This window comes from Cyprinodon tularosa, unplaced genomic scaffold (genome assembly GCF_016077235.1).
Source record: "Cyprinodon tularosa strain WSP-4 unplaced genomic scaffold, ASM1607723v1 ctg4, whole genome shotgun sequence".
Taxonomy (NCBI): domain Eukaryota; kingdom Metazoa; phylum Chordata; class Actinopteri; order Cyprinodontiformes; family Cyprinodontidae; genus Cyprinodon; species Cyprinodon tularosa.
The window spans coordinates 1333656-1348484 of NW_024039118.1; the positions used below are offsets into that span (position 1 = coordinate 1333656).

The following is a 14829-nucleotide window of genomic DNA, read 5'->3' on the forward strand; positions in this document are numbered from 1 at the left end:
GGGTTATAAAGTAGCTCTTTACACATTCACTGACGATTTGCCTTTAAAAAAACTTTCTATAACAGTAGAAAATAAGTCTGACATGAAACATGTTTTCTATTTTCTTTGACCTATAGATTGAATTTCATAAGGAAAAACAAGAGGATTTCAGAAGAAATCAATTGCATGTTTTTAGTTAAAGAAATGCTAAATACTTTTTGGCGCACATCTGAAAACTCCTGCCTGAATTTTAAAATATAATGAGAAGAAAAAGTGTGACTCCATGTAAACACTTATTTACTCAGAAATTGTGGTGTAAGGGATGAGCCGTCCATTCCAGAAACACTCAAAGATGTCCCTCTTCCCTCTGGCCTGATTCATGACTGCAGCTTCATTCTCATCATTATCGTCCTCAGGAGGTGCTAATAAAAAACACACACAGAGAAACATCAACTTTACACATAAAGAGCTTTTATTTTCAGAAAAAAAACTGTCAGATTTCTATACCTTGAATAATATTGGGATCTTTTGGGTAAGTCTCCTTGTCATAGAGAAAAGGATGATATCTTAGGACTCCGTCCACGATGCCGCCCTCTTGTGTGGTGGCCTTAAACTCAAACGTATCGACAGCTGAGTTTATGTACAGAGTCTGGATGTCATCATTCACGTTTCTGAGATTTACCCCAATTGGACTTTTAGAAGATTTATCTCGCAGAGTTACCTTAAAAATCATAAGAAAAACAATCCAGAATGTTACAAAATGTGATAGGCTGAAGGGTTTTCAAAAATAAAATCAAGTTATCAAAAAAATGGAAGAAGAGGCCATATTTTGCTTTGCATGAAAAACAAACACACTCTGTTAAAGGTGTAGTAGAGGATGTTCTTTTTCCGGGTGGATCATTAAAATAAGTGGTCCGCCTGATTGTCAAACATTCTGGTTATATGTTTATGTAAGGCCGTCCTACGTGCTTGTCCCCATTTTAACCTAACCCTATGCGGAGAAATACCCGACAGCCAAGAATTACTCCTTTTCATTCATGTTTCAATCAGTTTTCTTATCAGTGTGCAAGAATTTAGAGTGATGCACGCTCCTGTGACAAGGGAGGAACATTTTCAGCAGGCAGGTATTTCTTGGCATATATCAGTCCACCAATACTCCCAATTTTAGGGAATCCATGCATAAGAAGTATGAAAATATTAAGAATATGTTTAAAAGTTCCAGTTTTTAATTCAGATTTCAATCTGTATTCTCATCAATGTTTAGGGCGATGCATGTTCCTGCCACAGGGGAGGAAATTCTCAGCAGGCAGGTATTTCAAATAGTGGAAAAATTTAAAATGTTTTGGAAAGTAAGCTTTTATGAGCGATGCAAACAGGAACTTTTAAACAAAGCTTGCACGAGGAGAAATGGGCTTGTACATTCTCTTGCACGGATTTAATAGGTGTTCTCTCCCAGGAGCAGGTGCAGGGTTGTGAATTTGCATTTAGTTTGTTTTAAAGTGGAGATTGCAGGTCTTTTAAAAAATCTGTGAAAATCCTTCGCTATACCTTTAATGTCCTTAATGGGCCCAACCAGATCCCACACTTAAATTCCTGTACTTTTTTTCTGTGGCAGCTCCATGACCTTCCATTGCTGATTACAGTCAACCCCTGAGTCTGATTTTAAAACTCTTCTCTTTGCCTTTGCTTTTAACACCACGTGAAATGCTGATCTTAGCCTGCAATGTTATTTTTATATTAGAGACATTTTTAGTATTATGTTTTGTCATATATTTTATTGTTTTAATTTAATGTGTGTGGGTTTGCTGTTGTTCAATGTACAGCACGCCGCTCCTTAGGAAATTTTAATTTCTAAATAAAATAAAAAAATCTATTTCTAGTAATTCTACAAATTTACTTTTTAAAGGTATAGTTGATGATGAATCATCAAAATAAGCGGTGCTCCTAATTCTCAATCATTCTGGTTATATGTTTACGTAAGGCTGTCCTATGTGCTCGTCCCCATTTTCACTTAACAGTGGAGAGTCTGACATAGAGGAAAACTTGTAAATGTTCTTTTGGAAAGTAAGCTTCTATGAGCGATGCAAACAGCAACTTTTAAACAGAGCATGCATGAAGAGAAATGGGCTCATGCACGCTCTCGCAGGCGTTTAATAGGTGTTCCCTCTCTGGAGTGGCTAGAGGGTTGTGCATATGCATTTATTTTTTTTTTTAAGTGGAGAGGTCAGGTCTTTTAAAAGAATTACCTAAATTCTCCAATATATCTTTAAATGTTTGGGGGGAAAAAAAACGTATTTAATCCATTTTCAATGTAAAAAAAAAATTTTTGATGTAAGAGAACGAGATTAAAGAGAACAGCAGTTACAGTCATTTCGCCAAAGAGACTCACCAGAATATTAATTGCTGGGCTGCCATTGGATCCTTGAGGCTTATTCTGAAGGTTTCCATCGACCCCATGAATGTAATAATGATAAAAGTGCCTGGAATTGTTTTTTTTTATATATAGAAGCACATATTTAAAAAACAAAAAAAAAAAAAAAAAAAAAACAACAACAGCTCACTGTTCATCTTGACCCACATTTTGACATTTCAGACTTAATCTGGATTAGCGAACTTACGCTAGCTTTCTGGTCCACTCTTTAAAGTCCTGCTTTAGATATTTTACGCGCTCAGGGCAGATTCCTGTGATGACAACAGCAGTGAAGCTATGCTTCCCAGTTTCCTCCCTGATGATGTCCTGAAGAAAGGCTTCGTTGCCTTTAATGTGTGAGAAGTCACCAGGCTGCCACAGAAGATTAAATTAAAAAGTTCATCCAGCTTATTCCCTCATCACAGCGACTTTTACCAAACACCTTCATTTAAAGCTCTCACCTTCCTGTTCAAGATGGTCCCTTTGTAAACATCTTCTTTGTTCTGCTCTTTTTTCTGGAATTCCTCCTTTGACAGGACCAACTCATGAACGTCTGGCGAGCTGATTGGTTTGCTGATCATCTGATATTTAAAGAAGGTTAAATATTACAGTAACTTTTTACAAATTAATAAACCATCAATTATAAAAAAAAAACATATTAAACAGACAAAGCACGAAGCACACTGACATTAAATGAAGACTAATAAGATAAAACTAGAAGAAAGAGGAGTAAAATAACATTTATTCACAGTCAGCATCTCGTAAAGATTCACTGGTTACAGGCCAGAGAGTAAAAGTGTGTTTTTAACCTCAGAAAGTGAAGCTGGCTAACATTCTGTGGCAAAGCAAATTACAGATTAAGAGCAGCAATGGCAAAGGCTATACCACTATGTGAGTTTGCATTAAGTCTTGGAACAGATAAATGAACCCATCCTACTGATCTAAGGGAACAAGACGGTACATATTGCTAAAACACAGCCATAAATAAAACAAGCAATGAGCTAAACAATGGTTAAAACAAACAGATATTTTCTTCTTGTCTTTCTTTCTCCTATATATTTCTATTCTAAATTTCAGAAAGAATTAATTCTTCACTCCAAAGACGAAAGTTTGCACTAGTCGCTCACTCTGTCTGCATGCATAGGCTTTCAGATCATATTGTGGCACCCAGTTGGCTTATTGAATTTCATTTCTGTGTTTTAAACTTTTCTTTTACGCTATTTGTTGGTAAACATAAGCTTGTTGCAGACCATGTGATCGGAGGTACAATATTGCACATTCATGGAAGAAGTGAACAAGTAAGTGAGCCAAGCAACTCCCAGTGGAGGGGTAAAAAGAAGGTGGGAAAAGCCAAGAGCAAGTCTGATAGTAAGGGCAAAAAAATAGGGGATGCCAAGTAGGACATGACAGGAGCCGAAACCTGAGTAAATACGGCAAGCAGATGGTGACAGTCTACAACAAAATCTGCTGATTGTGTCCGTTTTTGGGCTGCAACTAACGATTATTTTAAAAATCGATGAATCGGACGATTATTTTTTCGATTAATCGATGAATCGGACAAAAAATATTTTTTATATTAACCTCATTATTCCAAAATAAACATTTTAGACAGAACAAACAAGCACACAAGTACAGGTTGCTCATTAACTGTTCTGTTGCAATATGAAAAATAAATGTTTGTGTTAAAACTACGCAAACTTACATGAGAAATGTAGCTGTACATCCACAAAATATAGGCTACTTTGTTTCATAAAGTGCAAAAAAAGACATTTTTGTTTTTAAAAGCCCCTAAGGGGTTCAAACCATAGGCCCCCCCATTTCAACAAATTTGTTTTTTTTAGACTAGAAGAGTTCTGCCTTTTAAGACAGGAAAGTATAACAGTTAAAGTTACTACTTGAGAAAATACTTAAAGGCACACTATGCAACATTTTTCAGTTACTTAATGTGTTCCATAACGTTTTGGATGATTAAATGAGTCATTTCAGGTTGAACAAAGGTATTCTCGGCCGCCCTGGCGGTCTGTGGGGGAAATACCGCACTTGCAATTGCAGGAGCACCGACCCGCACCCACAGGCTCAAAAGTCTCGCGAGAGTCAGTCTTGCTTTACGGCGAGAACTGCTACACCCCCCAGATAAAAGCATGCTCGTTGCTAGCACAGTGGCGATCTTTGTGCAGTTATGCTACGTTCACGCAGCAAAAGCAGCAAAATCGCGTCTGCTGCTTCATTTTTGCTGCTTGTACCAGTTAGTTCTGACGCGCGGCTGAAGCAGCTTTGCTGCTCTGGCTGCGCGGTGCAAAAGTGTGTCTGATGCGCGTTGGGCGGAGCTTCACTATCCTTTCTCTGCCTTGCAGCTATATTTGCTGTGATCAGTGGGAATAAAGCAGTTTTAATATGTGTTTAAGTGAGAAAATACACCTGAAAACGTAATCAGTGCCGTCAGTTCATTCAGATTATTCTCCTGCCTTCAATATTTTTTCTGTCGGAGCCGCTCAGACCCCCACATACCAGCGGTGCACTTAGGAATCCCTTCATCAGCAGCCTCTGGCCAGGTCGCCTCCTCGCGGTTCACCGCGGCAGCTGTTAGGTGTTTTTCATCTAAATAATCCAAACTGCATATTCTGCCGGCAGATTTCTGCATTTTAAGTTAATTTAGGCGTCATAAACTGTTTAAGAGGAGTGATCATAGCCTCTGATCATCAGCGCTGTGTCTCTCTCCCTGCGTGAGATGATTAAACGCGCCTGACGCACTGCTTCAGCTGCTCAGACGCGCTGGGCCTGCTGCTCAAAACGCGCCGCGGGACCTTTTGCTGCGCCTTGACGCACGTCAACCATTGACTTTGCATGTAAACTCGCTGCTTCTGTCGCCAGTGTGAACGCAGCATTAGTCATTCGTTGCGTTCGCCTGTCTGCTAAGCTCAAAACAACCGCGCCTGGCTTGACGGAGAAACCAGGAGAACAGCTGTGCATATTTATGACAGTGCACTTTTAATTTCGCCCTCTGGGGGGAGCCTCGCTGGAAAATCAACACCGGTTGCATAGTGTACCTTTAACCATAGAGATAAAAATAGCCCTGTGGTTCAAATTATAAATTGTATTTGGAATAAAAATGACAGAACTAGGGGTGTTAAAAAACACATCCTCCAAAGACAGATATTTACATGGGAATGTGGCAGATAATTAATTGACATATTACTGATCTTGCTGGATTTTATTCTGCTTTACTTCCATAAATTGCAGGATCTTCTTTACTTTATCTTTGCCAGAAGATTTAAACTTTAAAAGCCTTGCCCTCATAATTTGCAAGTTAATTTATTTATTAAGTAAATGTAAACACTGCTTAAGCTAATTCAAATGAAATTAAAAGTAAAATAAGTAGCCAACCTTATCACTGTCTGTAACCTAACAAGGTAAGGAAAGCATCAGATGAGCTACCTGAGAAACTAACGTTACATTTCCCCTCTTTACAACGAAACAAACATGGGGGTTCCGCGCCATGTTAATTTGTTTTGACAAAAGTTGCATGTTGCGACTTTTTTCACTTTACAAAGCGCAGGTTATTTTAATTATTGTGATCAATTTGCGCCGTCAATCCCGCTGCATGCGCGCTTCATTTGCAGTCTGGACGCAAATAGTTTGGAGATGCTCTGACAATGCTGCAATTTTTGGATGGTATTTCAACGTTTGATTTTGTAATTTGAAGTGAATTTCTTTCATTCTGCATTTTTTTTTTTTTGTATTATACAGAAAAGAGCCCTTTGTTAATTTACTTTTTATTTAGTATTGCGTGTTTTTGCTTTGTTTCCTGTTTGGTTGTTGGGATCTTGCTTAAGGTCTAATACTGACACCCAAAGGCAGAATTATTAACTCTGAGCTGGTAAAAATTAAAATGTTTTAAATTTGAAACCAAAAGTTTGAATGAGTATATCAGTGAAACTTGATGCACTCTATTGTTTTTGAAGGTAATTTAAACATATCGTTATATACGTTGTGTATCGTGATTGTAGCCCTAATATATCGTGATATTAGATGTTCTTCATATCATCGAGCACTACTTGGTGCACATCACTTTATCTTAACTTGATTTTGGTGCTTCTGGTATAGCCTTAGTATGGGATGTGACAATGGAAATGCTTCACTATTAGGTTTTTCAGCAAGATGGCAGAATTTGTGGTTTCAATGATTGATTTTTTCCTGGTCCTGACTCCTGAAACAACAAAGCAAACCCTCATCATCACACTGCCAGCACTGTGTTTGGATGTCAGAATGTTCTATTTTTATTATGATAGGTTTCTAAAACGTCTTATGGATCATTGAGATGTTTTTCTAATTTATTTATTTATTTTAGAAAAAACATAAGGAAGGCCTTTGTGTTCTGTTTGGCAAACGCCAGTTGTTGCCTTAGAATCACCATTTTTGCCCTGTCTTTATTTTACCCAAACTACGCCAAAAGAGTCCCAAACTGTCTTAATTCAGGGTTCCTACAGCAAAGAAGCACTTGAAATTAAAATTTAAGACCAAATTCACAAGAAACACAAGAAAAACCTGCTTGCGACAACTTAACCCAAAGGTTTATTATAACATAAACCACTGCACTAATGTTTCAAATTTCGAAAAGCTTCCCATACAGGAAGAAAGCTAAAAAACAACAATTATTTAACTGAATTCACAAACTTTGTTTTAGCAGGGAACAAAACAAATCAGTTTTAAAGCCACAACATAACCAGTGCTAAGTCTTTTTTGCAGCTATTTTTCTTTGTATGGTTTTCTTAGTATGTTTGATTTGGTGATAAGTGGAGGCGTTGCAGAGAAAAGGGTGGAACAAAACTGAGAAATACTGTGTTTCTCTGTAACGCGATTTTGACGCTTTGTGTTTCGCGCTTCGCATGTGACTCCACAGCCTTAAAGGAATAGTACACCCAAAACATGATTAGCCTTCATTTTCTACTCACCCCCATGCTGAACAAAACTCTGGAGTACTTTTTTGATATCTCAAATGCATCTGGAGATCTGGGAGGCTTCTTGCTGTCTGCTGACATTCAAATAATGGAGGTCTATGGCGCCCGAGACAGAAAGGTCCACAAAAGTCCACAAAAACTTGTCAATATTCCTCCATACTGCTCGTCCAATGTAATCCAAGTGTCCTGAGTGGGTAGCATCCAGAATTTACTCGAAACGAAGTCATTTAGAACGTTTTAGAGCCTAAACAGTAGTGTATAGGATTTCCTAATAGCGCCCCCATGCGCGCTCACGATTCTACGGAAGCCGGCAGACCAAACCAGCGCATTCAGCTCGGCAAAGAACTCATGCTCTTCCTCAACACTGAAGTCCTCAGACATTTTTCTTTCGTTGTTTCTTTCTTTGCACAGGTAAACAGCACATTTCTTCTTCTACGCTTGCATTATCGGCAGACCAGACGCTGAATGCGCACTTTCTTCCGGTTTGGTCTGCCGGCTTCCGTAGAATCGTGAGCGCGCATGGGGGCGCTATTAGGAAATCCTATACACTACTGTTTATGCTCTAAAAACATTCTAAATGACTTCGTTTCGAGTAAATTCTGGATGCTACCCACTCAGGACACTTGGATTACATTGGACGAGCAGTATGGAGGAATATTGACACGTTTTTGTGGACTTTTATGGACCTTTCTGTCTCGGGCGCCATGGACCTCCATTATTTGAATGTCAGCAGACAGCAAGAAGCCTCCCAGATCTCCAGATGCATTTGAGATATCAAAAAAGTACTCCAGAGTGTTGTTCAGCATGGAGGTGAGTAGAAAATGAAGGCTAATCATGTTTTGGGTGTACTATTCCTTTAATTCCCATTGTTCCAAGCTTGAATGGCTTCTTGCTCAAAATACACTGTGCCTCATGTATGTCCCCTGGTTTTAGCCACGGAGAAAACTCTTGGCTGGATAGCCAATTTACGTTACATTTACACTTGCTCATATTTTCCAGACAAAAAGTAAACGGCGCATCTCTCAAATGTCCCGGCCGCAACAACGCTTTTATTGGTTCCGTTATCGGGACGGAACCAATAATGGCGAGCTGTTATTTTTTTTAAATAATAAAAATGGGTAAATTTTATTGTTTTATTTATATTACAAAAACAAATCATAATAAAAAAAATCCTATTTATGATGTTTTGAAAATTAAGACCTACGAAAGACTGATTTAAGACATTTTAATACCAATTAAGGCCTTAGTTTTATTTTGAAGAATTCAATGCCTTTTAAGACTTTTTAAGGACCCATGGGAACCCTGTAATTGTGGCTCGCTCTACAAACTGGATTGTCGCAAGATCTGAGTTTTTAGTCTCATAAAAAATCCATGTTGAAAGACTCCCGCTAATACTTCCGTCTCCGAACCACCAGCGGGTCAGACCAATGACATGCCAGCAGTGTTTTTTGGGGTGGGACATGTAGGAATGAGGAAAGTCAGAAGGGCTTTGCTGGGGAATTACAAACATGGCTAAGCTGGATGACTCACCTGTCGATAATTGACTCAGTTTTAGCAAAAATGGCGACAATTTTCATTTAAAACAGAAAAAAAGAGTAACACGTTGTGCATTTGTAGATGGGAAAGATGTCTGCTTATCTCCCGACAAGATTTGGAAAAAATTGATTTATCGGCTTACTAAACATCACGATCCGCTGCTACAGTTGGCTGAAAGCTTATTATAGAAGGCAGGTACTAGATGGCATGTCACCCAATCAACTTTAAGTATTGTTCTAAATATCCCTCCTTTTTACGGACAAACTGAACGGCAGCCATCCCAGATTGATCAAGTAGAACTCAACTCAGTTCTACACATATCAGTCCGGCTACTGCCAGCTTAAGGGGACTAGGATCTTAATAAAGTCAGGATATAAACATACCATACTTACAAAACATTAACCTTACAATGGTTGGAATGGAAACACACTCACTCTGACTGAGTCCCCAATCTGGAAAGCTGCGTGTTTGCCTCCAACTCCAAAGTAGGATATGTCACTGTTGAGACTACGTGGCACAGGCTCAGGGCTAACATATCCCTGTTGGTCACTAGATTCCCAAAAAGATTTCAAAGAAATAAAATATGACGGAGATATTTAAAAGGTAAAGATCTATTTGGAAAGTCAACGGCCTACCTTTTAAATGTGCTGTTTTCCCTTGTGAACTTAGAGAGTCTATAGACAGCCCAGTTATTGAGCTGCTTCGAGGTCATCCCACACCCGTTGTCCAAAACGATGACTGCAGGTTTTTTGTCAAACATCTTTCGAAAAAAAAGTCCATGAATGAGTTAAATAAATTCCCATTAGGCATAACATTACAACAAATATGATCCAAATGTTAAGATCACATCATATCTGCTATGAATAATATAGATCAATTGAACCAACCAGACGGATCTCTATCATCCTGACTCCTGTGTTTTTAGCAGTGGCCGAAAGAGAATTGTCCACCAGCTCAGCAAGAGAACAAGCTGGAGGGGGGAGCAAAACATAGAAATAAGGAGCTATAATCATTGGTATGTTCATATCTGCAGCCTCATTAACCACAGTAAAAACTCACGCAGTGCTTCCTGTCCCTCGGCGAAATACTCGAAGGTTCCACTCTCAATCAATGTGTTGTAGTGAGGAACAAAGTGGATAGACTCCTCCACTGCAACTGCCAGGTCTTGGTGTTGGTTTTGCAATAAATAGAGAGTGCTGCCATTCTGAAGCTCCTCTGCAGCAAAGGACAAATGCAATACATATTTTGTTATCAGCAGCATTGGGATTTTAGTGCCGTATTCGCAAGTTTTCTGAAATTTCAGGAAAGATTTACTCACTAAATTTTCCATAGTCAACAACTGTCCGGTCAGTTGTTACCAACACAAATTTCTGGTTTAAAGGGATGACAAATTCCTGTGGGACAAAAAAGAAAAAACTTCCTCAACCTTTAAATATGACATTAAATTGATAATAAGAGCCATATTTGAGACAATTTTGTTAGTAAAATAAAACATCAATGAAATAAAGTAATATTATAAAGAATAAAGCAGTGATTTTAGCAGCAAACTTGTGATGCTTTAATGAGAAGAAGGTTTAATTGAGCTTTCAGCATCTAAAGTGATCAGCTCAGCCAAACTGCTCTACTCTAGGCCTAAGCATTTGAACACAAGGGGGAAAGTCTGCTTACACAAGATGAAGCTACTTCTTTATTTTCATAATGTTAGGACTTTATTCTTTTAATGTCTGAGTTAGGGCTGAAACAATTAATAGGACTAATCGATTATTGAATTAATCATAAACTAATTGTTAGCCGGGGTGTAGAAACTCTTAAACATGCCTTTAGCAGAGAGAAAGACCAACTTAGAGCAGTAATTTTAACAAGATTGTAAAAAATATATAAACATTTTGCATTTAAGATTAAAAATATATATATATATTTTTTGTAAGTCAATATGCTCTATCTAGAACTATCAAAGTTGGAACCTTTTGCTATCCGATTATGAATCGATTTGCAAAATAATTGTTAGTTGCAGCACTAATCTCTATTACCCATCAGTCTTCTTAATCAACAACATCTTAACCAAGTTAAAATCCTTTCACGCCTGGATGTACAAAGCAGAACTACTTTGGTGTGATATGCAGCAGGTGCAGGGCCGGACCAAGGCATAAATCAAGTAAGCCACTGCTTAACGCTAGGGTACCCATATTAATAAATTATTTTTGCATGCGATTTCTATATAAATATAGTAACAAAAACACACACAATCAGCTAAAATTGTGTATTTCTTTAAAACCAATTTGTTTTTAATCTAGTAGATCTCTTTAATTGTACATGAAAGAAAAAATATTGATATTTGGACAAATTTGACACAGAGATGAGGAAGTAATAGTGTATTCCAAAAAAAAAAACAATCCACTTGACTTTGTATCCGAGTTTGAAGTCGTTTTGCTTCCCATCCAGGAAGCTTTTTCAATTCAAAATGTCAGAAAAAGCGTTGATCTGGTTGGTTTTATAGAGTGGACCAACTCTAATGCAAAGATGAGCTAAATGTACTCTCTTATTTCTGCAGATGTCTGCACCCTCACTATGCCTGCTGCATCTGCAGAGCTTTTCACAACTCCACTTTTATTAAGACTGAAGTGTCAGTGATTGGTAATATTCTCTCGCAGTTATATCATGTGTGAATTTGCAAACAGCATTGAAGAAGAACCCTGGAACGTCAATGTATGTGTGAGTAAAGGTAGTTTTTGTTTTTTTAAATAGTTTTATTTTTGCATGTGTTCACAAACATTTACATATTTTAAAGAGCTAGTCGCGCAATATTTAAATATTTCTTTTTCTACCTGACCTCTGGTAACTTTTATGTCCATTATTGAGGAGCATGCTAGCTACTATGTTTTTTGAACAATTTGTTGTTTATGTTTTTTTTAAATGTGTTTGTTGTTGCAGCATTGCAGTTTATTTTTGCACCTTGCTGCAGCAGTTGAAACCATTAAGTAAAAATGAAAGTTTCACAAACTATCCATATAATATCAAAAAACATTTTTTTTCAGAATGAAGAAATTTAGCTTTGCTCACTTTGACTTCTGAATCTTTGCAAAACAAATTTTGTCACCGGTTGGTTAAAAAGGTGAATCACTTTTGCTGGTGGTGTCAGTGTAAAACATTATTGTGATTTTAGGAATAATTCTTCTTCTTATGTTTTCTATTGGATGGCAACCAATTTAAGGTGCATTTACCGCCACCTACCAGACTGGAGTTTGCTTATCAATGATGTCAGAGGCAAGTTATTAATTCATACCTCAATGGTATGCACGAATCTGAATGTTCTCTAACAATCAATATACAAACTCACATATAAATAAGTTATGTGTGTGTATTCACATGCATACACACACTTATATTCTTACTTTAAATACGATTAAATAATCCAGTGTTTTTGTTTTTAATCTAATTAACTGATTTCTAGTAGAATTAGATTACCTTCCTAAAAGTTTTATCATTGAAAATCCAATTTTTTTCTCTATTTAGTAATTACTTTAAGTCCTGAGGTTCCTGTGAATATTTATCACAATCTAATAATGCATGTTCCTACGGAAGAGGGTTAGTGCCACTGAAATTTTTTTAAAGTAAACTGATTTTTAAATATTTTTTCATTTTAGTGTGGGAAAAAAGTCAGAATTCTGACTTTGATCTCAGAATTCTGACAGCTACAAACATGTTAGCATCAAGTTGTAGCCATGTCTGTTTTAGAGACTATCTCTCTTGTTTTAATGACCTTCTGCTCTTCCATTAATGAGATGGGGACCCCTCTGGCACGTAAAAAGTCGCCAAATTTTGTTATTATCCACTAATGTGTAACTGGCCCTCTCAAACAACTCACATCTTTGTCAGTGAAGCTGAGTGCTCCCACATCTCTCCCTTCATGGTGCCCATCTACACTTAGATCCACAATTCTTAATTAAAGATTAAAGTCAGAATACTGAGTTTAAAGTCAGAATACTGAGATTAACATAATAATTTTGAGAGTAAAGTCAGAATTCTGAGGGAAAAAAGTCAAAATTCTGAGATTAAAGTGATAATTCTGAGTCAGAATTCTGAGATTAAAGTCAGAATCTGAGAAAAAAAGTCAAAAATCTGAGATTGAAATCAGAATTCTGGGATTACAGTCAGAATACAGAGATTGAAGTCAGAATTCTGAGGGGAAACAGGTCAGCATTCTAAGATTAAAGTGAGAATTCTGAGATTAAAGTGAGAATTCTGAGATTAAAGTGATAATTCTGAGTCAGAATTCTGAGATTAAAGTGAGAATTCTGAGTCAGAATTCTGAGATTAAAGTCAGAATCTGAGAAAAAAGTCAGAAATCTGAGATTGAAATCAGAATTCTGGGATTACAGTCAGAATACAGAGATTGAAGTCAGAATTCTGAGGGAAACAGGTCAGCATTCTGAGATTAAAGTGAGAATTCTGAGATTAAAGTGAGAATTCTGAGTCAGAATCTGAGAAAAAAGTCAGAGTTCTGAAATTGAAGTCAGAATTCTGACGTCAAAATGTGAATTCTGAGATTGAAGTCAGAACTCTGAGATTGAAGTCAGAATTCGGAGGAAAAAAGGTCCAAATTCTGAGATTAAAGTCAAAATTCTGAGAACAAAGTAAAGAGAACTACAAAGTCCAGAATGACCAATTCTAAGCCGAGATATGACCTCTTCTTCCCGCCTTCCATAGGGAACAATTGATCAGGTTGTCTCATTTTAAATCAGAACTACTCTAAAGAGGCGGATCAGATTCAGGCATGAGATTCGCCCAAATTATTAGCAATACCATTTATATGTAGCCGATAAATAACCCGTTTAAATGCATTTTTTATTCATAAAACTACAAAATCTAATTCAATGTATTTAAATTCTGTATACATGTTTAAGGTCAGGCCAAACCAAACGGACTAAACAGTGGAAGCTGCAGGGTTCCATCCCACATCCCACAATCAGTACATGAGTTAACCTTACCATGTGCACAAGTTGAAGAAACTCATAAAAGTCCAAGTCGTTTGTTCGCAGCGTTTTCTTAGAATCCTGCGGCTTCCCGAAGCGCAGGTCGTACACAGTAATCATTTTGTTTATTGTTTAGGAAATGTGGACCTCGTCAAAACTTTCTAGGTATCAACAACCGTGAGTCCGAGGACGATTCGTGGCCCTTTGAGGCATGTCCCTGCGCTGGTTAGAAAACCTCCTGCGTCTTATCTGTTTGTTTTTGCTTTGGCTGTGAGCCTTTTCGCATCGCGGTATGTTTTGCGTACTGGTGTGTAACGTTTCTCGGCTAAACGTAAAGGGTAAAAGAGTGTCGTTATGCTGGAGCTAATCTGGGACTTCCGAATCTTTTCCTGGATCCTCTTCAATTGACTTCGCTCGTAAAAGACTCGTTTTTTTCGCTCAGAATTTTTCCTAATTCTTTTCCCAATTTATTAAAAGCATGATGCTTAAAACGAATCTACGTATTTTACCTGAAGCTTATGCTAACGTAACTGACTACAATTGCAATCAGAATAACATGTCTTGCACTCAAACAAGGAACTTGACAACAGGGCCACTTCTATACTGATATTTTAGATACTACATGTGGATTTGGTGGGATATAAAAATGAACAAGGTTTTAAGAAGAAGCCTTATTTTGAACAAAAACAGTATTTTACTCTCATATGTACTAGCACATATTAGAATAGAATAGAAAATTCCTTTATTGTCCCACAATGGGGAAATTCTGGTGTTTACAGCAGCAAAAAGATTATACAAAAGAATGGTCACACAAAAATGCATAGGAATAACATAATGAATAGTTAAAAGATAAAATAATGTACTGTAAAGTGTTTTAATGATATAAAACTGTGCACATGGAGAATAAATGATAAATATACAGCTATGGATATTTTTACAGTAATGGATATTTGAAAATAGCAGCAAATCAGAG

General features: G+C 37.3%; 1 protein-coding gene across 3 annotated transcripts in view; it reads right to left on the reverse strand.

The window, feature by feature from the left end:
* Positions 1 to 14209, reverse strand: part of LOC119791680 (structural maintenance of chromosomes flexible hinge domain-containing protein 1-like) — a 48840-nt gene extending 34631 nt beyond the window's left edge. The window contains exons 1-11 of one of the 3 annotated variants that reach the window (XM_038297909.1): positions 13872 to 14209; positions 10202 to 10277; positions 9943 to 10098; positions 9771 to 9853; positions 9519 to 9643; positions 9318 to 9432; positions 2851 to 2970; positions 2598 to 2761; positions 2369 to 2459; positions 487 to 700; positions 281 to 401 (exon numbers count right to left, since the gene is read on the reverse strand). In XM_038297909.1, coding sequence (XP_038153837.1) covers positions 281 to 401; positions 487 to 700; positions 2369 to 2459; positions 2598 to 2761; positions 2851 to 2970; positions 9318 to 9432; positions 9519 to 9643; positions 9771 to 9853; positions 9943 to 10098; positions 10202 to 10277; positions 13872 to 13976 — 1370 coding nt within the window. In that variant the 5' untranslated portion in view covers positions 13977 to 14209. Of the gene's footprint in view, positions 1 to 280; positions 402 to 486; positions 701 to 2368; positions 2460 to 2597; positions 2762 to 2850; positions 2971 to 9317; positions 9433 to 9518; positions 9644 to 9770; positions 9854 to 9942; positions 10099 to 10201; positions 10278 to 13871 lie in introns of those variants that run through there. The other 2 variants (XM_038297910.1, XM_038297911.1) reach the window with 2 other exon arrangements.
* Positions 14210 to 14829: the final 620 nt, after the last annotated feature.